This window comes from Linepithema humile, chromosome 1, assembly GCF_040581485.1.
Source record: "Linepithema humile isolate Giens D197 chromosome 1, Lhum_UNIL_v1.0, whole genome shotgun sequence".
Taxonomy (NCBI): domain Eukaryota; kingdom Metazoa; phylum Arthropoda; class Insecta; order Hymenoptera; family Formicidae; genus Linepithema; species Linepithema humile.
In genome coordinates this window covers 31,497,201-31,521,811 of record NC_090128.1, presented here as the reverse complement: position 1 = coordinate 31,521,811, position 24,611 = coordinate 31,497,201, and the positions used below count along the sequence as shown (strand labels likewise).

Below are 24,611 nucleotides of genomic sequence, written 5' to 3'. Positions count from 1 at the left end.
TGTAAGGCCGCGAGTTTCGAATGAAAGGTGACGGGCGCGGTAAGATATTACCGGCCGCGTCTGCGTGGTTGGAATCGGGTCCTTAACAGGACGATTCATGCGAGGGTGCGTGTTGCATCCCGGCGGCGAGGTTTGCGTTGCGGTGGAGTATGTCTCCGTTGTGCCATGCGCTGCGACCGTCCGGCTCTCGATGGCGCAAGTGAGTCTGCGAGCCGAGGCGGGAGAGGCCTTCGCATTCGGATGTCCCCCGGAACGTGAGTGTCACGTGGGGGCCGAGTCAACCGGGCACAGAACTCTAAGGGAATTATTTTCCGCTGTAGAGTCTGTGGTGGCGACGGCGATGCTGGTGCGTCAGCTGACCGTAGCTGTACATCCTACGTGAGGTGTGCGGTCAGAGCTGAGACTGAGTCTTTCGCTTCCGTGCCTTCCCAGGCACTGTGAAAAGTCGAGAAGACTTGCTGGTTGCGCTCTTCGAAGCAGAGCTGTGACTCCGTTCAAGGGCCCTTAGTGAGAGCTCGCCTTGAAGCGAGTGAGTGAGGAAAGATCTGCGGAGCAGCTCTTTTATATCTCGTCGATCGAAGCTTGATCGCGAGAAGGCTCTTCACCGCCTGCGCAACCTGGCGGTGGGTCCGCAAGCTTGTAACAGGTAGAAGGCCTGCGGCGCGTAGCGGCGCCGCGGTGTATTATACCGCGTCAGTGCAGCGGTGTGGCGGTGAGCCGCCACAATTATACTTAATTTTTATTATAGATAATTATATAATTTTATAATCACAATATTGCCGCATATTTAATGATCCCTAACATATATCCCATATTTGTTTTAAAGAATTATTTTAAGATTTCAACAGAAACATTTCAATAATATTTTATTAGCAAATATTTGAAAATTATTAACACTGTAAATTTTATCATATAAATATTCACATTTGCATTTGCATTCACAAAGCATTTCTATATTAAAGGAGCGAGAGAGAAAACACTAAAGCGTGCGAGAGAGACAGCTACTGTTAGTCGATGAGATCATCATTGCCCCTCTTGCCGCTCACCCCGCTCAGCATGTGCCCCTCTTGCCGCTCACCCCGCTCGGCATGTGCCCCTCTTGCCGCGCGTCCCTCTTTGCGCGTGAGGTAACCTTCTCCCTATAGATCTTGATACAAGACAGCGTCGAGTTGTCATGAATCATAAAGGTTCTAGATGGTTATGTCTATCTCATTTTTTGGCCCTAGTGAAACTAACTCGAATTTGAATTATCGTAAACACCCTAATAGCGTTTTCGATTATACAGGATTTGAACGACCCAGGGTTGGTTAATGACGTCATTGCAACCTCTCCACCAATGAAAGACTTGCATTTATAGTAAAATAGTGATTGATCAACCCTGGGTCGTTCAAATCCTGTATAATCGAAAACGCTATAAGTAAACAGATGGAGAAAATAAAAAAAATTAATAAGTAAAAGGAAGGGACAATTGGAATAAATAGAGATTAGGTATTGTACAACATTGTAAGACGAATTATTGGATAAACCAAAAAATATATATTTATAATTATAAAGTTTTTAAACAAGATGAGATTTATGACATATTAAATTATATATATATATATATACATATATATATATATATATTGCATATATATATATATGAAACACATTAATAACATTTATAAATGTTAATTTGTAGTTTATCTTTCAGAACATAAAAATTATATTTTTGATGTGTAACAAAAATAAAAAAATACAAATCAGAAAATTGGAAGTAATAAAATACAAAAAAAATGTTTTATCTTGAAAAATACTTGACAGCAAACATTATAAAAAATGCAAATTACTAAATTGGTAATATATTGAAGAAAAGTCTTATAATATTTAATCTGAATTGTTGTCATGTATACTATTTCGACTAGTGTCAGTAATATCATGTATTGTTGAACTAACTATACTACTTTCTTCTTCATCATTCTCTTTGTTAGAAAATGTTACATTATTACATTCGTTATTCTTACTATCTGATAATGATGTTTCAAACAATCCATGTTCTTTCGAAGAATTGTTCATTTCAGTTACTGAAAGAGAACTAGATGCGTTGGAATTATCGTTATTTGGCACACTACTATCATTTGGATCGTTACTAGTGTTTTCAAAATTATTCATAACTTCACACACTTGTGCAGAAACAACCTTTTTATGTTGTGCTTTATTTCGATTTGGTGGATTATTAAGTTCATAAATCTTATGTGCTATGTGAGTTCCAATTTGTTGTGCCTCATAGTCTGCTGTTATTTCGTCTTGGCCTCTCTCAGACATTGCATAATGTTTTACAGCAGCTACAAACAATAAGAAAATTTTTTTGCACAATAAGAAATATAAGCTGTTTGAAGTTTTTGTAACAACAAATTACCTCTTAAGGCTTGTAACTTAGTAGAATCTAGTGCTGGTCTAGCTGTCTCTTGTGTTTTATTTTTATTTCTATTAGATCTAGCACCAGTTACTGAACTTTCTTTAAGAGTTTTAATGCCAAAAACTGCGATAGCCAAATTTTTCACAAACTGTGGCATTGTTTTTGAAATTACACATACTGCATCATATTGACGTGCACATATATATACTCCATAACCAAGATGAATCTATAAGTAGAGCAAAAATTATGAATCGATTCAGGAAATTCTTGAAAATAGAATTAGCATATCTACCTCGTTACGCTCAATATTCCTATAACCTACAGGAAGATCTCCAACTCGGTCTTCATGTTTCATAGGATGTCTTTTAAAATATTCGGACATTAAGTCTGTTAAATAATAATAAATTATTATTTAAAAAATTTATATAAATGTATATATAATTTCGGATTAATTGCGTTCTTTACTCAGCAAAATAAGAAACAATTTTTATAGTGGATGACATCTTTTATATATTGATAAAATTCTAAGTGTTGTGTAAAGGACACCTTTACATTTGTATACTAGTCACAAAACACATAATAAATACAGTGCGCTATTTATGACTAGCAAAAATATGTAAAGATATATAAATATTAAGCTATATGTTTTAATACAACATTTAGAATTTTATTAGTATATAAAAAAGTCATATAATGTTAGGAAATTTGCTACTTATTTTGCTGGATAGAAAACGAAATTAACCCGGAATTCTAATAGTAATAAAGTAAACATTATAATTAAAATTTAGTGCAATTAATAAGCATTTTTGAAAACCAACATATTTTAAACACATTGTATTATAATAGAATCACAAAGTGTACATAAAGGCTTATATTTTCAACTCACTTTTATCAATAAAAATGTCTTAAATGTGGTTTCTCAGCCAATCAGATAGTTTCTAAGCCAGTTTCAGAGGCATTTTTATTAATAAAAATAAGTTGAGAACATGAACATATTACTTGTAACATCCTTCTATTTGGATGTACTTACGCATGAGTTCATTGAAATTACTTAAGACTGGCAGAATGCGCGAGGTTGAACGAAGGACAGCCTTAATCAGTCCACAACCGACCTCCTTCCTTAGTACAAATATATATCACTCTATCACTGCGCACTCTTAAGGTGCCTTTTCACGCTGACGCTCGACGCTCATTTTTAGCGTCCAAATATGTCACGTGAACAAAGTTGACGCTGGATGTGAGAAATGCATGAAAAGAGTTTCTCGTAAAATTTAGCGTCAGTCAGCGGTCTGCGTCGGTATTCATCAATATTTGTATATATCAAAACTGCTAAAAGTTTTTGTCACTGATTTTGTTCAGTTAATTTTTTCACTTGCTTTATTAATAATTACTGTTTTAAATATTAAAAAAAGTGTAATTAAGTAGGAATAAGATAAAAACCTTTGGTTACCAGTTCTACTTATTTTATCGAAAATGCTAAAAAAATGTTTATTAATAATTTTTTTATTATATGTAATATTTTTTATTATATGTTTACAAACATAAAATATTTACTTCATATCATATTATTTATTTTGATAAGTATACAAAATGTATTTGTATTTTGTCTTGTTGCTTCTATCTGTAAGAGACAAGTCTTCATTTGTTCAATGGTCATTTCTGGACCTGTTTGACCTTTTACAATATATGCCGTTCTCAGCTCCGGGCTGGAGTCAGACACTGCATTGTAGAAGGCAGCTCTTATTTCTTTTTCAGTTAGTTCTATTTCGGAATTGCAAATTTCGTATTCTCTTATGATATTGTCAAATCTATCGAAGAAATCAACCGCTTTTTCTTTTTGTGACTTTTTAATGCTATAGAGTTTTTGTCTTAAGGTGCAAATTCATGGGACGCTCGTTTCAGCGTTGCCCATAGTCACGTGACTTCGAGTTGACGCTAGCGTCAAGAAAAAAAAGCTGGATTTTTTTAGCTTTAGCGTCAAGTCGTGCGATCTGTGCGATGATCTGTCTGTGCGTGCTATTCGCTATTGGATTTGCATATGTCTCATGTGGTCTTTTAACCTTGTCAATAAAAATGGATGTTATTTAAGTAATAAAAAATAATAATTGAATTTATTATCCAATACTACATATATATAAAAAAAATAAAAAGAATGAATAAGTAATGAATTAAAAATGATACTTTTTGAGGTTTGGAAGAATCAGCAGTATTGTATTTATTTGCAAAATATATTTTTATAATTATCTTTATATTATATATGTTTAATTATGTAAATTTAATATCAATGTTATGTAAATTTAATTCAATAAAAAGTTATTTTATTATAAATAAAAGCTTGAAATATAATATATACAAATATGCTGTGCATTTTTATTCTATACAATTAATTTTCTAACTTTGAAAAATGCTATTCTTAAGTATTACATTAGAAATTTTCTAATACTGAACAACTATTCTAATATCGTTTTTCCTACTCTACTTATCAAAGTTTGCAATAATATGAAACTTTGTTTAATTGAAAAGATATACATTTTGTATACTTATCAAAATAAATAATATGATATGAAGTAAATATTTTATGTTTGTAAACATATAATAAAAAAATTATTAATAAACATTTTTTTAGCATTTTCGATAAAATAAGTAAAACTGGTAACCAAAGGTTTTTATCTTATTCCTACTTAATTACACTTTTTTTAATATTTAAAACAGTAATTATTAATAAAGCAAGTGAAAAAATTAACTGAACAAAATCAGTGACAAAAACTTTTAGCAGTTTTGATATATACAAATATCGATGAATACCGACGCAGACCGCTGACTGACGCTAAATTTTACGAGAAACTCTTTTCATGCATTTCTCACATCCAGCGTCAACTTTGTTCACGTGACATATTTGGACGCTAAAAATGAGCGTCGAGCGTCAGCGTGAAAAGGCACCTTTACAGTAACGTGCGTCATGTTTGTCTCTAGTCTCTTAATTTCTTTAATTTTTAGTAATATGTCTTTGGGGTCTTTTAATTCTATGATTTCTTGATGGTATTTAGAGTCGAGTCGATTTATTATAATGTCTCTAATGATATTTTTTTCTTTCATTGTTTTCTCTGAATTGTCATTATTATTATTTAATACTTCTAATAAATCGTTCGCAGCTAATTCTGAATTTAAGGAATCTAACCATAGATCTAGATTGCTTTTAGTTGTTAGTTTATAATCTCTTTTAATATTAAATTTTCTTTGTATATTGCATTCTAAAGTTTTATTTAAATTTGCAAAGGTTTTAGTCATTTCATTTAGTGATTGCATATGAGTAATATTCTCGGTATTATTTGTTTGATTTTGAATTTCTGACCACTCTGTATTATTTGGTTCGATAGCAGTAGAGTGTATAATTTCTGAGATCTCTGTATTTGTTGGTACTTCTCTTACTTTCTCTGAAAGGGTGCGGACGTCGGCTAGACAGGTCTCGGTCACTTTTTTTAGGTCCTTTCCTATTTGTTCTTGTGCTTTTATTGATGTTATGAGGGTCTCCATCCCTTCATACATTTTTTGCACGTATGTGCCTAGTTTTGTAGTTGCTTCGGTTTGTTGTATTAGTAGTTTTACCATTGTGTTTAGTATGGCCTTGTTTTCATCTTGTGTCTCTGTAATTTCGGTTAATATGATTAGCATGTAGATTATATTCTCATTAATGTTTGGACTTACGAACAGCGTACATGTTATATGTCCTTGGACATATTACCACATACTTATGGATCCATATTCTTGTTCTCTTTCTCCACAATTTTTATTTATTGTGTGCGAATATAAGTTAGGAAATAAATTTACCTTTTGTTGTTTTTGAAGTTTGGTCGTCTTTTTTTCTTCCTTGCCCTTCCATCTCTGAATATATATCTCTGCTTCCTGCCAAACATTACTCTTTGTTATTTTACCTTATTTCGCACACGTGAATATTGCTTTGTACGACAAATCAATATTCTGATCTTTTGTATTTACCGCCTGCACTCATATACTCCCTCCCAAACCGACTAGTCGTACTATGATTTTGCCGTTACTTAATGGGTGGGGGTGATCACTTACATGAGTACAGTCGGTTCATACTGATCTTTTAATTTATTTAAATTCTTTGATAGTTCTTATATTAATAAGATATAATTTCTCTTTATTAAGTTCTCTGTATAATTTCTCTCTTTCTCAAATGATTTCGCGCGTCACGCGCAGGATGCTATATAGTTTATACCACTACACGCCCTGCGTTTTATGGTTCCGGTGCATGTACACTATTAGTCCGTTTACACCGGAGAATGACATACACTGGCGCCGCGCTTCGTCACTGCACAGCATTCATTTCTATTGCTTGATCGATTGCGATTCTGCATATATTTTATGGCTATGGCTGGACCACGTGACTTTGTTTCCCGCCAAGTGCCGGACAGTTCATGCAATTGTTTTCTTTAGAATTTATCTTAGATATATTTACTATTTTGATCTATTTTTGAGACACGTTTTCTTTGCGACACAAGCGTGATTTTCTAAATTTCTTGGAATTCTGAGATTGATACAATATCGTTTGTTTTTACATGACATGTCCGGTCTCTTATAGTTCCGCCCCTCTCTATTTTCCTTTGACTAGCACCTGCTTAAATATGTACTTACGGTTTCTCTGAAGGAACTCTTAATTTCTTGTTCACCAAGTGACTGGGCTCATAACCTGGCAGAATGCGCGAGGTTGAACGAAGGACAGCCTTAGTCAGTCCACAACCGACCTCCTTCCTTAGTACAAATATATATCCCAGCAAACACAATATATAGCTGCCATATAACGTAGAAATAACATGTAACAGATATTACATATAACAAATGTTACACTTTATTTATATTGTGATTATATAATATTTTTTATACATATAATGTAATTGTGTTATGGAATTGTTATTTTGCTTTGTTGCTTACTGGTTATAATAAAGTAAATGGCAATATAACTTGAATGTAACATGTTATATAACAAGTGCTTCGTAAATATTATTTTGATGTTATATATTTATTTATTTGTAATAAACTGAGTGTCGAGAGGAAACAACTGCATACGCATCTTGTTACGTGTGCGCACAGCGGCTACTACGTCGATGATTGGTAGCGAGTGACACTCGCGCAGACGTATGTGTAACACACAGCCATATCATGTCTTGATTGGTTCAGGAGCATGCTGGGAAGCGAGATCATACCGGCACAGGCAGGCACGTTGCAACGTTGAAGCACGTAGGAGACAGTTGCCGAATCGTATCGTAAGTTCTTTTCCCCGGTCCGATCATTATAGATTACGATTAAATGTTACCATTAACTAGCGTTAAAACATTTTACGTAATTAAATCCGGTTTTATATCTACAAACTTTATTAAACCTGATTAATGGTGGCATGTAATCGTACGATTTTATGTGCCTGTCGTACGACAAGCACGCGATGTTGTATGTACATATGTATAAAAGCCAAATCTTTTTTAATACAATTACGTACAAGTGTTCTAATATAAGTGGTCTTATTTATGTTGCAGTGCTTTATGATTTAAGGATTGTCGCTGAAACGTTGCACTTACACCTGTTGAAAATTGAAATCATTGCATAAGCCGTGTGCAACCCGTTCTCTCGTTCGGATACGAGTTACTTTTATATGTAAGTACAATTATTTTCTCTGCTTTCAAGTAAATACGCACACATACACATGCTGGATGTTCAAAATGAAGGTTCACTAATTCAATTGGCTATAATTTCTAAAATAAATAAAAAAACAAGATTTTTTTTTCATCTATTCATTGAATCAAGACAAATTTAACGAATTAGGTGTAGAACACAATGTCGTTCAAATGGCCGCTTCGGACTGATTGTGAGTTACAAATTCGAGCTCTTTTTATAGCATTTTGCTTGACACAAAGTCTCACATAAAGTAGTAGAAATTTGAGCTATTTCTGCACAAATGTTATTTTTCAGGTTATCAATTGTTACTGGATGATTCGCATACACTTTTCCTGAGATAGTTCCACAAAAAAAATCTGAAGATCTTGGAGGCCAATCAAAACTGCCAGAACGAGAAATGAAACGATCTGGAAAGATTGTTTGCAATTGTTTTTTTTTTATTTTGTTTTTTATTTTCAACAAGACGGTGCCACCGCACACACATATCGCGAAACAATCATGCTATTATAAACAATCTTTCCAGATCGTTTTATTTCTCGTTTTGGCAGTTTTGATTGACCTCCAAGATCTCCTGATTTGATGGCTCCAGATTTTTTTTGTAGAGCTATCTCAAAGGAAAAGTGATGAACAATTGATGAACTGAAAGATAACATTTGTGCAGAAAGAGCTTAAATTTCCACTACTTTATAAGAGACTTTGTGTCATGCAAAATACTATAAAAAGAACTCAAATTTGTGACTCAACCCAAAGCGGCCATTTGAACGACATTTTGTTTCACACCTAATTTGTTATAATTTGTCATGATTCAATTAATAAATAAAAAAAAGAATCTTATTTTTTTATTTATTTTAGAAATTATAGTCAATTAAATTAGTGAACCTTTATTTTGAACACCCTATACATACAATAAAAATAAGAAGAGAAATCTGTGTGTGTATGTATAAGTGTTAATTTATTTTTCTATATATTATCAGTGTAATACAAATATAGAATGTGTTATGCATGAGTTAGATATGTTAATACATTGACGGTGGCGCATTTCACGCAAGTACTCTCATCTACCGTTGTTGTCTCTTATGTAGATTTTACTGTCTGCCATCATGCCAAAGGAATTTCAATATTTATCAAAAAGGCGAAAGAATCAAATAATTAAACGCGAATTGACTTATTATAAATATTCAAAATTATTACATTTAACCAATTCGAATATAGCATCTGATACGATAGAAGCAGAAAATAGTGGTAACAGTAGTTTTACAAATGTTGATGATACATTTAACGAAATTAATATTTTGCCTCACGATTTTGCTAACGAAATAAGTGAATCAAGTGTAGAATCACTATCGGATATAGAAAGTAACAAGGAACATAATGTTGAAACACAAGATTATATTTCTGATATAAATAATATCTCTGATGGTAGCAATAATATAACGAGTTTACGAGAAGATTTACAAAAATTTATTATTGAACGAAATATTGCACATAATACTGTTAACGAGTTACTTACTATTTTAAGGAAACATGGCTATGTAGATTTGCCTAAAGACGTGAGGGTGTTACTTAAAACACCACGAAATGCGTCTGTAAATATAAAATCTCTGGATAGTGGACGCTACGTTCATTTTGGTCTTTTCTCTACTCTAAAGCGATCCATACAAATATATTCTGAATTTATTACAGGGAATAAAATAAAATTAAATATTAATATTGACGGTTTGCCAATTTCCAAAAGTAGTGGTAGTCAATTTTGGCCAATAATGGCATCTATTGAAGATGTAGATACATATACATTACCTTTTATAATTGGTATTTATCATGGAATGTGCAAACCTAATAATGCTAACGAGTTTTTACTCGACTTTGTTAACGACTTCATTCTCCTTTCTCAAACAGGCATCATTGTTTCTAATATAAAATATACAGTAACTCTTAATGCAATATTATGCGATGCCCCGGCAAAATCATTTATTACCTACACAAAAGGTCATACAGGATATTCCTCTTGCTCGAAATGTATTCAAGAAGGCGATTTCATATGTAACAGAGTAGTTTTTCGAGAAACTAACAGCATGTTACGTACAAATGACACATTTAAAAATCGTATACATGTTGAACATCACACAGGTAATCCCATATTAGAAAAACTCGGTATTGGAATGGTATCACAAATCCCATTAGATTATATGCACCTTGTCTGTTTAGGTGTTGTAAAACGATTGCTGCAACTATGGGTCAGAGGAAACAGAAATATTAGATTATCTAAAGAGGCTGTAAATTCAGTTTCGCGTTATTTAATTGCATTGAAACCCTTCATTCCAGCAGAATTTGTGAGAAAACCTAGAGGTTTAGATGATATTGATAAATGGAAGGCTACAGAATTTCGTCAATTTTTACTTTATACTGGATTTGTTGTTATGAAATCAATATTGCCTACAAATTGCTATAATCACTTTCTTTCTCTTAGCGTTGGTATCAGGATATTAACTGATCAACAACTATGTGTGCCATTCAACGCTTATGCGAATTCGTTGTTATTCTACTTTGTTTCCAATTATGGAAATATTTATGGAGACGAATATTTGTCACATAACGTTCACAATCTTCTACATCTTTCCAATGATGTACAAAGTTTCGGTTCTTTAGATAACTTTAGTTGCTTCAAATTTGAAAATCAAATGCAAAAAATAAAAAAAAAATTGCATCAGTCGGGGGCACCCTTAGAGGAATTTTCTAATCGTACTTTTGAAGAATTACAGCTTCCCATTCGATCATGTAAATTTCAACAATATCCGATTGTTTTTTATAAAAAAAATCACGACATTTCTCATGTTCAATTTAAAAATTTTAAAATTGCAACCAATCAAGCCGATAACTGTGCTATTCTTTATGACAAATCCGTAATATTTATTTTGGATATATTTGAAGAAAATTGTGTTTGCTATATTCGTGCAAAACGTTTTTTGAATCCAAAGTCTTTTTTTTGTGTACCGTGCTCTTCAGAAAGACTTGGAATATTTATAATATCAAACACTACTAATGCAGATATAATTAAAATTTCCGTAACGCAAATAAAAAGGAAGTGTTTCAAAATTAAATGCTTTGATGAAATTGGTTGTTATGTTACAATACCATTGCAAGCCACTAATAATTAGATGTTATAACTTTGGTTGAATATATTTTTATATTTTTCATTTTTGTATGTGTGTTATATGATAAAATTTATGCATCGTAAACATATATTTCTTTTGCCTTTATATTAAATATATTGCAAGTGGAAAATCCTTGCTTAACGGATTTCTAGTTCATGGATAACAACATTTCAATGGTGAGTGTATAGTATTTTACTGTACAAAAGCTTCATGCTGATTTTATATAACCAAGACAAATGAAGAAGAAAAGATTTAGAAGACTGATTGTTTTATCTACATTCTGTTTCACAATTTTCTCTTTTAAAGATCTTTTTTTAATAAATTTGTAATCTATGAACATGAAGGATCAATATTCCTCAAGTTTTATGTATCAAGTATTTATGTAATAAAGTATTAAGAGAAATTTGACAACAAAAATTGATCTCACGACAATAGAGCTGTTTCTATAAAAAATGATGTTATGTATATTATGTTCAACTTTCTTTTGCTTTTAAAATTATTGATGTCATTACAAACTAATTTTTATTTTCAGTTTTTAAAACGTTGGACGTTTTCCATATCACACAAGATGAGCAACGAAAGTAAAAAATATGCGGTGGTAAAATTTTTGTCGGATTCTACATATTCTGAAATTCCAACAGCATGGCTTTTTAAAAAAAATGATATTCAGCAATGTTGGTGGCCACCTCGAACAGCAAACAGTGCAATATTGATAATGAACTGTGAACGTCCTGATTTTTATACATGGAATCATTATGAAGTAAACATTGTAAAATATTGTAGTAAGTACTTGCATTAATATATTACCGGTCTTATTATGGAGAAAAACAATTTTTTACGGAGAAAATACACTACCGCTCATAATTATTCGATTTAAAGAATTAAAAAAATAGAAGATTACATTCGAAGAAAGTAATATTCATTGCTGAAAAGTATTTTACATGGTAAATTTAGAGAGAGACTATAATATTTAATTAAAAGATTATTCGTTAATTCTTATTTAACTAATACTTATTAATATGTGCACTCTCTTTGCTTTGATTACTGCTTTATTAACATTTTGCATTCATTGAACTAATTTCATGGTTGTTTCTTTTGATATTTTATTCCATATAATTTGTTCCTTATGTCCTCTTTGTTTATAGGAAATATAGATTTTAATAAATAAAATAATAATACGGACTAATTGGAGAGAGTTCGATAAACGTTGTTTCAATAATTTATCATTCTTAGTAAATATTAAAAGTATTATGCTAGTCGGTGTACAAAAAACTAAATGTTAATTTTTTTTCTTTATTGCAGCATCTCTTGAGTCAGCCCGAAAGAATGCAGCAGACTCTAATTATGACACAACTGATGAAGAACGACTGGGCCGAGGAAAGAGGTTACATTTGACATATAATCGTTTCAGGAGCGATGAAGAAGATGATTCTCATCAACCTCGAAAATATATTAAAAGTAAAGTATGGTTGATACATATCATAATTCACTATGGCTGTGTACATTTGTTTATGTACTGTATATAATTTCCGTATAATTATCTTGCATTGTTATTGTTCACGATATCGTTGCAATGTAGTATATTTATACGGAGGGACGTAATATTATGGAATAAAATTATTTGGCTGTTTACAGAGAAACAAATCAATAAAAATACTGTTCAGGTAACTCTACCTGAATGTCCTTCGAATTTGGATATAACCAAACTTTGGCTATTTACGCGCGTCGCGATTACTTTGGACGCCTCGATACGAGTCGGGAATTAAAATAATGTGAGAGAGTAGTTGCAGATAATACCAATTTATTATAAAACTCGATCTTTGAATAGTCGGTACAGCAATGTATAAAAATCGTGCGGATTATAAAAGCGACTGTACACGGCGATCGCCTGTAGCGGACTCCTCGAGCATGTAACCGCTCTTCCTATCGTTCGCCTTAAAATTTCACCTTCGATAGGCTTCGAAAAGATTCTATTCGTTTATTTCTTGTCTGTTACGTCCCGATGTTTGTCACTGTGCTTCTCGTCTACCGTCTCGTCTGTTATCTTTATTTATGTTTATTTGACCGTATTCGTATACGTGTTTCTCTGGTTAATATTTTCTCTTTTTGGGAAAGCATGTGACGATATAATCGCCACAGTACTCCCCCGCCAGTGCTATGCCGATAGCACGATATCGTTTGAACACTGCGCGTTTCTGAGTAGCTATACTATGGGGGTTCTAACCCAGGGGCAATGAGGGGGGTGCGGGTGAAGAGGGGAAGAGGGGTATCGGATAACAGTGGAGGGGGTAATAACATCATCGTTTTGGAGGAGAGGGGGTAAATGTGGAGTGGTAGGGGTATCAGATTACAATAATTTCCGGAAGATAAGGATTGTTAATACAAATCGCGAGATAAGGATTCCCGGAAAAGATAAGGATTGTTTATTGGAAAGAGAACTGTTTACATCCTATGGTTTTTTTCTACACATCAAAGTAGAGCGCCATGTTGTTGGAATCGCAATGTGTATAGTATGTAGGTTCGTGCAGGTTTACGGATTGCGTCATCGCTGTATTTTAGAACAAAAGCCCATAGCAACAGGCAGCCACGTCAACATTTTTCGGCGCCATGTTGTTAGATTTCAATTTTGTATGCAACAAAATAATTCCCGGAAGAGATAAGATGAGGATTGTTAATACAAATCGATAGTTTTAATCAGTGTCGTGTGCAACAAGCGGGTATATAAAGCATGTGAAAAAGAATAGGGAACCATCAGTCGTTCGAAATCATTGTGAAAATCACTAGTTCGCTGTGACGTTTACTAGCAACGATGTTTTGCACCATGTCAACCGTGAATAATCAGATCAACGAACAGCAGAGTGCGAAGAAGCTGCAATTACCTAACGTGTAAGTTGACTCTCTTACTATTTGCACTTTTAAACTCACCGCCATTGTTACACTTTGAACTCACGCAAGCTTTTATCCACAGAAATAAAAGTAATTCACCAAGTAATTCACCAAGAAGCATGATCACGCCTCCCAGAATTTTAGCTAGAAGATACCCGTTGACAAAAACCGGCTATAAATATCTGGATATCGGAATCAATATTTCTACGCCGAGCCACATAGAAATCGCTCTCGGTGACAACCATGGCAGAGAGATACATTTTACATACAACATGTGGAAGATCCTCCTGGATCAACGACATGCCATCCACCATTTCTTTAACAATGATGAAGACAAAGCACATGCATCATCTCAAACCATCGAACATGTCACGCTACGGTTTGGAAAGATAAATAATCTAAAAGTGCTGCGTCTGGAAACATCAACGGTGTGTTTAGCAATGTCACACAACACCATATATAACATGATCGCTCTCGAGTATTGTGTGGATCGTATCGTTCAATCGTTGAACAACGTCACTAGTATGGTCGACATCAAGTTCACACACTTTCGAAAAATTGCGAGCGGTGCGAAGGATCCCATCGCGGTGATACGTGAGAGCGAATCGTTCGATAAGAATGATATAATCGATTGTGAGCTGTTAGCTCAGATCTTTGGATCGCAATAATTCTAGCATATCACATACTTTATTGTTAAAATATTTTCACCATCATAATGTATTTATTAGATGCATCTGTTTAATAAATATTATTTCAATTAAATTATTTTTTATTATCTCGACTATATACCTTTCTCACCCTATCCGCTATACCGACTTATCCTACAACGCGCGCATCAAAGTAGAGTGTCTGTTTAAATCGCGTCATCGCTGTATTTTAGAACAAAGAGGTAGCATTTGAGCGCCGTTTCTTAGAGGGTGTGATAAGGATTGTTAATACAAATTGTAGGCATCGCCATGTTGCTAGATGCGTAATCATGTTTGGAGGAGAGAGGGTAAATGTGGAGTGGTAGGGGTATCAGATTACAATAATTTCCGGAAGATAAGAATTGTTAATACAAACATGAGCCATTGTTATGCTTATAGTTAGTGTCGTGTGCAACAAACGGGTATATAAAGCGAGTGAGAAAAATATGAATCTTCAAAATCATTCGCAATGGAGAAGGAGCGCGATCTTACCGTACGAGCAGCGAATATCAAAACGACGGGAGAGTTCCTTCCATGGGACTACGAGTGCAACGAGTACCTCGATTCTCTCAAGGAACAATGTCGCAAGAGACAACGCACCGGAGTAGTCAACTCTCTGGTGGCGCAAATTGCGCGTCTGGAGGGTGTGAGGGACGCCCTGCACGAGCGTTTCGTACCCATCGGTGCTGGATACGGTGGATACGAGAAGAAGGGCTACACGTGGAAGGAGATCGAGACGGCGTTTAGGAACCGTGTGCTGACGGGTGTGGTTGTCAATCGCGAATACATCGATCCTCGTGAATTTTTTGAAAATGTAAAAAATACGGTTATCGAGCGGATCCAGGGCGTCATGGCAGAACACAACAGCGTCAAGATTAACACCGCGTTCAACGGGGAATTCGTCGCGGGCGACAAGACTGCCGTGAAGACCATCGCCACCAAAAATTGCGAGTTGTTTCCCACATCCGATCTCAACGAGTGGTACACGCGGCACGTGGAGGATGATATTCTGGCGGCTCTGGAGGAGTTTCAGGAACGCGATAGCGGATGGGCGTTGTCGCGTATCCTGAATCTCACCGTCAATGTGAACAAGTTCAATCCTCTGCACGCGGGATGCCACATCGAGTTACCGTGGCAAATTATGCTAAAAAGAGCGGTGGTCAACGTGCAATCGACGGACAATGCGTGTTTCGCGTGGGCGGTGGTAGCAGCTTTACATCCGGCGGAAAAGTACCCGGAAAGAGTATCGCAGTACCCGCACTATTCAACGGTGTTGAATCTGTGCGGCATCGAGTTCCCCGTGACGCTTCCGCAAATATCAAAGTTCGAGAAACTAAACGCCATCTCCGTCAACGTCTTCACCACCGAAGACTCAAAAATCGTCCCTCTGCGGCTCGCCGACGACAAAAAGGAGAAGCACGTCAACCTGCTATACGTGCGTAAAAACAACGATGCACACTTTGCGTGCATAAAGAACCTGCCGCGGTTGGTGAGCTCACAACTGAGCATGCACAAATGTAAAAAGTACATTTGCGATCGGTAAGTAAAAAAAAAAAGATGCGTATAAAATAAATCAATATTTTTTATTCATAGTTTTAATCAAATAAATTATTACAGGTGTCTACACTACTTTTATACACGGGAGAAGTTGTCAGTCCACAGCGTCGACTGCGGGAAAATGAACGACTGCGCCGTCGTTCTCCCCAGCGAGGACGACAAGTGGCTGACGTTCCGGAATTACAATCGGAAGGAGCGGGTTCCGTTTGTAGTGTACGCCGATCTCGAATGTACGCTCGAGAAAAAGGAGGATCAGGACGGTACTACTTACGCCTACCAACATCACAGAGCCTTTAGCGTAGGATATTATGTAAGTTGTGCTTACGATAATTCGCTCTCTAGTTATAAGTCATATCGCGGTGAGGATTGCACAGCGTGGTTCGTCAACGAACTGCACGATTTGACGCACCGCGTGAAAGCGATCCGCACCACCGTCGTCCCCATGGCGGATCTTACGCGGGAGGAATCGGAGGAATTCCGTAGCGCCGTAACGTGTCACGTGTGCGAGAAACCCTTAACAGCGGACGACACGCGGGTGCGCGATCATTGTCATCTGACCGGGCGTTACCGCGGTGCCGCGCACTCGTCGTGCAATCTAAATTACATAGACTCCGACGTTATCCCGGTGATATTTCACAATTTATCCGGTTACGACGCGCATTTCATTATTAAAGACGTTGCCAATGCTTTCGAAGGCAACGTCGAATTGTTGCCACTGACGAAAGAGCGTTACATTTCATTTACAAAAAATGTTAAAGATACCATGAATCAAAAATCAAAATTGTGTATAAAATTACGGTTTATTGATTCGTTTAAATTTCTCAGTACGAGTCTCGACAAATTGGCATCTTATTTAACTGTGGATGAATTAAAAATTTCACGATCGGAATTCAAACATTTATCCGCGGAAAATTTCAATCTGCTTACTCGGAAAGGTGTGTTTCCCTACGAGTACGTCGACAGCGTCGACAAGCTCCGGGACACAAGCCTGCCATCGCGCGAATCGTTTTACAGCTCGCTCACCGGAGAAACGGTATCCGAGAGCGATTACGCGCACGCGACAAACGTCTGGCAAACTTTTTCGATCGAAGATCTAGGCCAATACAGCGATTTGTATTTGAAAACAGACGTTTTTTTGTTGGCGGATATTTTCGAAAATTTTCGAAACATGTCTATAAAGAGTTACGGTTTAGATCCCGCTCATTATTACACTCTACCGGGATACACGTGGGACGCTATGATGAAGTACACGCGTGTAAAATTCGAGTTGCTCACGGACATCGATATGGTACTGTTTGTCGAGCGCGGTATACGCGGTGGTCTCAGCCAATGCTCCAACCGATACGCCGCCGCCAACAACAAATACATGCCATCCTACGACCCATCGGAACCGTCATCGTACCTAATGTACTATGATGTAAACAACTTGTACGGGTGGGCGATGTGTCAACCGTTGCCCTACGCCAAATTTCGATGGGTCGATGATGTCGCGAGCTTTGACGTAATGTCCGTTGCATCCGATTCGGCTACCGGTTACGTGCTGGAAGTCGATCTCGAGTACCCGGTGAATCTTCACGACGCGCACGCCGACCTGCCGTTCTGCCCGACGCGCGATAAGCCGCCCGGCAAGCGGGAGTTCAAGTTACTCGCAACGCTGTACGATAAGCAGCGTTATGTCATCCACTATCGTAATTTGCAACAATGCGTGCGACACGGTCTGCGAATTGCAAAGATTCACCGCGTACTGCAATTCGCGCAATCTCCGTGGCTCCGCGGATACATAGAACTGAATACACAGTTTCGGACACGGGCGAAAAATGATTTCAAAAAAAATTTGTACAAATTGATGAACAACGCGATTTTCGGCAAAACCATGGAGAATGTGCGAAATCACATGGATGTCCGGCTCGTTACACAGTGGGATGGTCGGTACGGAGCGGAGGCTATGATCGCGAAACCGAATTTCCACAGCCGAAGCGTGTTCTCGGAGGATCTGATCGCCGTAGAGTTGCGAAAACTCGAAGTGAAATTCGACAAGCCGATCTACGTGGGTATGTGCATCCTCGACATATCCAAGACCTGCTTGTACGAGTTTCACTACGAGTACATGGCGCCTCTCTACCGCGACAATTGCAAAATTATGTACACCGATACCGACAGTCTGATATACTTTCTGCACTGCGAGGACGCGTATCGGGATATGAAACGCGATATATCCAAATTCGACACGAGCGACTACCCCGAGAACAACGCTTACGGTATGCCGCGCGCCAACAAGAAAGTACCCGGTCTGATGAAAGACGAGAACAACGGCGCGATCATGACGGAATTTGTCGGACTGAGAGCGAAGATGTACGCGTTGAGAGTCACCGGCCAAAAAGACACCAAAAAGATTAAAGGTGTAAAAAAGAGTGTAGTCGCTAGAACGATAACGTTCGACGACTACACTCGGTGCCTCAACGCCGAAATCGAGCTGACGCGGCGTCAATCGTGCATCCGCTCAAAGATGCACGAGGTGTACACCGTGTCAGAGTCGAAGCTCGCGCTCAGTCCGTACGACGATAAGCGGCACGTCGTATCCGGTTCCACCGACACTCTACCATGGGGACATCGCGAGAAACATTTGTAAATAATGCTTAGTAATATACATAGTGTTTAATTTATATAGTTTAATATTTTATGTATTATTGTCATTATTAGTTTTAAATGTATATATTGTAACATATTGTAGTAGTAATAAAGAACACCATTGTATATATGTATAATAGTTTATTATAATACAATGTAAAATATACACAGTTTATTACAATACATCGTCTTTATTTATCCAAGAGTTGTGCGAATTGTCGAATCCCAACCACTTTACAAACACCTTGTCGTCCTTTCGACGCAACACCTTCTCCACGAGATAAACGTCGGGTTGAGCGGTCTTGAGCAATTCGTGCTCGTAAAAGCCTCCCGCGACCGGATCTCCGCGATAATCTTTAATCAGATACGTCACAGGATTGGTACGTTGCACCGCGGCGATCTTAAACACCTCCGTCGACCAATTCGGCGTGTATCCTTTCTCGAATACAGTTTTGAATTTGCTCACGCGCACCGGATCACCCACCCTGAATTTCGCCGGCGCGGCAATTTTTATTCTACTGTACACGGTGCTCAAGAGTCCCTTTGCGATCTCGGGAGTGACATCGATCGGGCGCATACCGATCGTACGATGTTTACGACCGTTGTATTCCGAGACCAATCGCGGTAAATCGTCGATCCACTTGTACGATCCCGCGAGCGTAAAAAACTTCCACATTTCGTTCTTTAACGTGCGATTGAATCGTTCCACCACCGAAGCCTTCATGACCGAGTATGTCGAATAATGATTGATGCCGTGTTTCTTGACAAGATTTTGGAAATCTCTGTTGTAAAATTCTTTTCCATGGTCGGTCTGCAAGTTTTTCGGAATTCTCTCCCTAAATATCGCGGAAAATGCTTTGGACGTTTCGATTCCACCTTTGGTCTTTAAGGGCACGGCCCACGCGTACTTGCTCAGCACATCGATAACGGTTAGAATGTAGTTGCAGCCGCCGTTGGATCGCGAGTACGGTCTCATCTCGACAATGTCAGCCTGCCACAAATCGTCGTATCCTTTCACGACGACTGGCCGACGCGTAAAGTTTCTTCTCGCCGGTGCGTGGAGCTCGTCCACGAGCGATCTCCTCTCCAGGCTCACCGCTTCCTTCTTGCTCATTGTGATTCGTTTTGCTTCTTCTTCTTCATCGCATCATCGTAGTATTCGATGAAATTTTTTCTCACAGCTCTGCGAAGATTGTGAATCTCTCGCTCGACAAGACTCTTCGTCTCTCGCTCGCGATCGACGAGTTTTCCATCGAGTAGCGCCACACTCTCGTCGAGGAGACCTCTCAGATCGTGAATCTGTCGTTCCAACGCCACGTATTTGGTCTCGATGTAATCGTCGTGGTTCCTCTTCCAGGTCCGCTCGGTATTCTCCGAATCTTTGAGTCGCGAAAGTACTTCTCGCTTAAAATTTTTATGGAGCATACGATCTCGATTCGCACGATCGCTCATAAGCTTGAGGTGATGATCCAGATGCAGTTTGTTACGACAGTGTACTAGAAGACTCCGAGGAGGAATTTTCGGTGTTTTTGAAAGAATCTATCCTACCGATATTGATGCAAAAGTTGTGCTCTTCCATCGAGTAGCGCCACACTCTCGTCGAGGAGACCTCTCAGATCGTGAATCTGTCGTTCCAACGCCACGTATCTGGTCTCGATGTAATCGTCGTGGTCCCTCTTCCAGGTCCGCTCGGTATTCTCCGAATCTTCGAGTCGCGAAAGTACTTCTCGCTTAAAATTTTCATGGAGCATATGATCTCGATTCGCACGATCGCTCATAAGCTTGAGGTGATGATCCAGATGCAGCTTGTTGACAGCTGGTGTCCGCTTCAGGGTCGGCGAGATGTCTGATTACGCGTGACTTGGCGTTGAAAACCTCACCATCCTTGCAGAGACAATTCTCGCGCACGTAATTCTTCGAGACTCCGCCGCTCTGTCTCGTCACCCTGGCGCTTCCTCCTCCTAACTGTAGTCCAAATTTGTTGATAGACATTCCTGTAGCATCACACGAGCAATACTGGCGATAGTTGAAAAGCTGTGATTAATTTATAATCAGACCGGCTTCGCGCAGTTCCTCGATAATCGAGAGAAACTCGTTATCGTGCGCGTTGTTTCCCGCCTGACGGGAGGCGTCCAGCAATCGAAGGCGATCCACCAATTCGTTCGGATCATCCCAGTGCACGTAATCGACCGCGTTGTCGGTCACAGTCATGGTCTGTGGTACGTTACACTTGGGTAACGTGTGACCCACACCTCTCTTGTCGAGATGTGCAACACCTCCACCTTTCTTAGATATCAGAGGTGTGATGATATGTTTGTATTTGTATCCTTTGTTTCCCAAAACAGGTAAATGCGCGTTATGACCGCGTCTGTGAGCGTTAGTAGCGAGTAGTATGCTCTTGTACTTTTGTTTGTCATCCTCCGTACACAGCGTATCGTCGGAAAGTCTTTTGAATATTAATTCAAACAGGCCGGGTGTGCCAGCGTATTTCACACCGTCCACGATCACATTGTCGTCTTTATCAATGTCGAAGACCTTGTCTCCGAGAAACGTTCCCGCATCGTTAAAGTATACACCGTACACGTTGTCGATCCCTCTCTTCTTGTCACCGCTCAAGAGCTCCCCGATGTACTCTTGACCCAGCGGACCCATTTGGCCGTACAGAGCTTCCCGACCATCGGACGTTTGCATCGTCTGTCTCACGGATGTTACGAAAGACGGGTCCGTGATTTCGAACACGTTTTCGGTCGGTAAATATGTCGGCGCTTCAAACACCAATTTTTGCGGCTGGAACGGAGTCGAGGCTTGTATCGGTGGCGTCAATGGGGTCTGTATCGCTGTCGTCAACGAGGTACGCTTGATTTTCTTCTTCTTCTCAGAGCTTGTCCGCTTTCGTTTGATGTCCGGTTCGTTTTTAATCTCGAAATCGTCAACCGAATCATCGTCACCCTTGATGTTCTCGACGATTCGTTTCAACGGCTCTACGATCGGTTTCAACCGTTTCTCCAATTGTACCTCTTGCTCCACTCTACCCGTCTTCAACGTCCGATGCTTCTTGCGAATCGACTCGCTCGTACGAGCGATTTCCTTCGCGATCTTCTCCCTCTCGTCGATATCTTTCATGTCGAGCGTCATCGTCAACGTCTCGAGAACAACTAACCATTCCGCGGTACCGCAAACTCGTTAAAACCACGCCTGTAACGTCCATCGTTAATCGCACTATCCTTGTCTATCACTAAAAATCCGTACTTGTGCTGCCAACATGCGTGACACAATGTACCGAAATCTTCGTACGTCATGTCCGTATTCATATGATCGTTGTAGACGTGCTTAAGGTTTGTTCCATCCTGCTTGAATATTACGAGTAAATTCGCGTTGTCGCGCACGAGATGTTTCGGTATTTTTGCATACGTTTGGCATAGATAAAAACAATCGACCTTCAAATGTCGACCCATAGCAAAGTACTCACGTATCGCATTCTGCTTGTCGCACGCTATATCGTCGAAGACGAATACGGAATTCGGTAACGCCTCGCTGTGCGGTACAATTGTGTTGTTGTCCGAGAATGTAAAGTAGCCGATTTCATCGATCGATCCGAGCAATCTTTCGAGATATCGATACTTTGGTTGATTCAACGATTTCGAGTACACGTACACGTTTTCGAAACGTACACCGTTCGGACTTTCCAGCAGACTAATCATTACATTGGTTTTACCGCAATTCGAGGGACCGCAAATGATACCGCGTATCGTGTTTGGCAGCATTTTACCGTGTCTGCACGCCTTCTCACAAACCCCTTGCGTCTTATCATCCATGTTTTTCACACGGATCGTGTACGGTTGTTGTACAAATTTCATTTTTTTTTGCCAGACTCTTTCTCATCCTTGTTATTACGCGACGAGTGCGCAGCATCGGTTGTTGGAAAGAGCGGTGCTCGGATATTTGTCGCTAGATCTAAAATATCTCTATTTCCATACATGATTCGGACATTATCCTGAAAAAAAAAAAAATATTGTTTCAAACACACGATTAGCGATACACGTTTGCGACATTCACCTCCTTCCGTTCTTTCTTATTATCCCGGTTATTCATTGTACTTTGTCGTCCGACAAACTTTGATATTCTACTGGTTAATGATCGATACGCGCCTCCTATTTATAGGTGAGCGCTGTCGAAACACACCTTAGTTGGAAATATGATTTACACGCGATACGTTAGAATTCGCGCTCTATGAAACGATACAAGGGTGCCGGTTTACTGAACAGTGTGATAAATCGACTACCGTTGGAGCTGCATATACCCGGCTACCAATTTTACGGGCCGGGGACTCGTCTGCGGAAACGACTCGCGCGAGGGGATCGAGGTATCAATCCGTTGGACGCGGCGTGTCGCGATCACGACATCGCGTACTCGCAAAACCGCGAATCAGCGGACCGCCACGCAGCCGATCGCGTTCTCGCCGATAAAGCGCGGGTGCGGATCACCGCTGCGGACGCGACTCTCGGTGAGAGGGCTGCTGCTACCGCCGTATGGGCTGCTATGAAAGCAAAGACGAAATTGGGGATGGGTATGACAAAGAGAAAGAAGAAGAAGACCAAGAGGAGAACGCTTCCGACGGCAAAACGCGGTGGTATGTTACCGTTGTTACCGCTCTTGGGAGTCATCGGTTCGCTTGCCGGTGGAGCGGCGGGTGTTGCAAAGGCGGTGAACGACTCTAAGGCCGCGCGACGACAACTCGAAGAGACGAAACGTCACAATAAAACAATGGAAGGACGGGGGATTTATCTCGCTCCGTACAAGCGGGGCAAAGGATTGAAGAGAAAAAAAAAACGTCGAAAAAACGATAGAGATGCCCACGGGTGCCACCACCAATCTACAGTTGTCACGAATAGCGAAGCGTATGCGAATACCGTATTTCCGAGGTGTCTACATGCGTAACGCTTTACCCGACAAGATACATAAAAATGAGAGCGGTATCGTGAATTTGGACGATGTCGACGGGCCGGGCACGCATTGGGTGGCGTACGCCAAGAGAGGCGATCGCGCCGTATACTTTGACAGCTTTGGCAATTTGCAACCGCCGAAGGAGCTTACACGCTATCTCGGAGACACCGATACAACGATAACGTACAATCGCACGGTCTACCAGACGTACGATCAAACGATCTGCGGACAATTGTGCCTCCTGTTCCTCCAGAAAATAGATATAAAAATCGATCCGCCATCGATCGACATCAGTCGTCGATGGAATCTCGGCAATGTCGCTGACGCTCACTCTAAGCGGTAAAAGCAGCGTTCTCACAATGGATTATTTTCCACCGATAGACTTGAGCGATGGGGACTACGAGCTCGGCCTAACCACGATGGAGACCTACAACACGATTCCGAACGTGACGGTAGCGAACAATAAATTTTATTTCGACGACAATGACGAAGAAATTACAATTCCCGAAGGATCGTACGAATTGGACGCCATTGCTTCTTATCTGAAACGCGCGATACTGCAAAAACGAGGAAAAAGTGAAGAGCAAGATTATCCATTGTCACTTCGTCCCAACGTTAATACCATGAAGAGTGAAATCATGTGCGCTTTTCGAATAAATTTCGCCAAAC

At 39.0% G+C, this 24,611-nt stretch overlaps 5 protein-coding genes and 1 long non-coding RNA gene across 8 annotated transcripts; 3 read left to right on the top strand and 3 right to left on the bottom strand.

The window, feature by feature from the left end:
- Positions 1-1,774: 1,774 nt before the first annotated feature.
- On the bottom strand, positions 1,775-5,899 carry LOC136997514 (ABC transporter H family member 2-like). The gene is made up of 5 exons (XM_067348419.1): positions 5,828-5,899; positions 3,429-3,517; positions 2,691-2,785; positions 2,399-2,624; positions 1,775-2,324 (listed from the first exon to the last, which is right to left on the bottom strand). Exons 2-5 carry the CDS (start codon positions 3,430-3,432, stop codon positions 1,867-1,869), a joined length of 783 nt encoding a protein of 260 aa, XP_067204520.1. The 5' UTR covers positions 3,433-3,517; positions 5,828-5,899; the 3' UTR covers positions 1,775-1,866.
- On the bottom strand, positions 3,541-6,417 carry LOC136997515 (uncharacterized). The gene is made up of 3 exons (XM_067348421.1): positions 6,227-6,417; positions 5,337-6,042; positions 3,541-4,266 (listed from the first exon to the last, which is right to left on the bottom strand). Exons 1-3 carry the CDS (start codon positions 6,276-6,278, stop codon positions 3,954-3,956), a joined length of 1,071 nt encoding a protein of 356 aa, XP_067204522.1. The 5' UTR covers positions 6,279-6,417; the 3' UTR covers positions 3,541-3,953.
- Positions 6,418-7,309: 892 nt separating this feature from the next.
- LOC136997517 (uncharacterized) lies at positions 7,310-13,459 on the top strand. Of its 3 annotated transcripts, XR_010888240.1 has the most exons (5): positions 7,310-7,683; positions 7,951-8,068; positions 9,172-11,417; positions 11,774-12,023; positions 12,544-13,459. It is a non-coding gene; the product is annotated as an uncharacterized lncRNA (long non-coding RNA). The 3 variants fall into 3 exon arrangements; XR_010888239.1 differs by lacking the exons at positions 7,310-7,683; positions 7,951-8,068 and having other exon boundaries at positions 8,139-11,417; positions 12,544-12,699; positions 12,877-13,454; XR_010888238.1 differs by lacking the exons at positions 7,310-7,683; positions 7,951-8,068 and having other exon boundaries at positions 8,143-11,417; positions 12,544-13,455.
- A 25-nt stretch (positions 13,460-13,484) lies between these two features.
- On the top strand, positions 13,485-17,484 carry LOC136997192 (uncharacterized; the record flags this gene model as incomplete). Its single annotated transcript, XM_067347648.1, has 2 exons — positions 13,485-16,352; positions 16,431-17,484. Coding segments are annotated over exons 1-2 (2,124 nt in total), but the record flags the coding sequence as incomplete, so codon positions are not given.
- Positions 17,485-17,521: 37 nt separating this feature from the next.
- On the top strand, positions 17,522-19,475 carry LOC136997511 (uncharacterized). The gene has a single exon (XM_067348416.1). It carries the CDS (start codon positions 17,539-17,541, stop codon positions 18,997-18,999), a length of 1,461 nt encoding a protein of 486 aa, XP_067204517.1. The 5' UTR covers positions 17,522-17,538; the 3' UTR covers positions 19,000-19,475.
- A 633-nt stretch (positions 19,476-20,108) lies between these two features.
- LOC136997191 (uncharacterized) lies at positions 20,109-23,139 on the bottom strand. The gene is made up of 3 exons (XM_067347647.1): positions 21,056-23,139; positions 20,593-20,844; positions 20,109-20,494 (listed from the first exon to the last, which is right to left on the bottom strand). Exons 1-3 carry the CDS (start codon positions 22,131-22,133, stop codon positions 20,109-20,111), a joined length of 1,716 nt encoding a protein of 571 aa, XP_067203748.1. The 5' UTR covers positions 22,134-23,139.
- Positions 23,140-24,611: the final 1,472 nt, after the last annotated feature.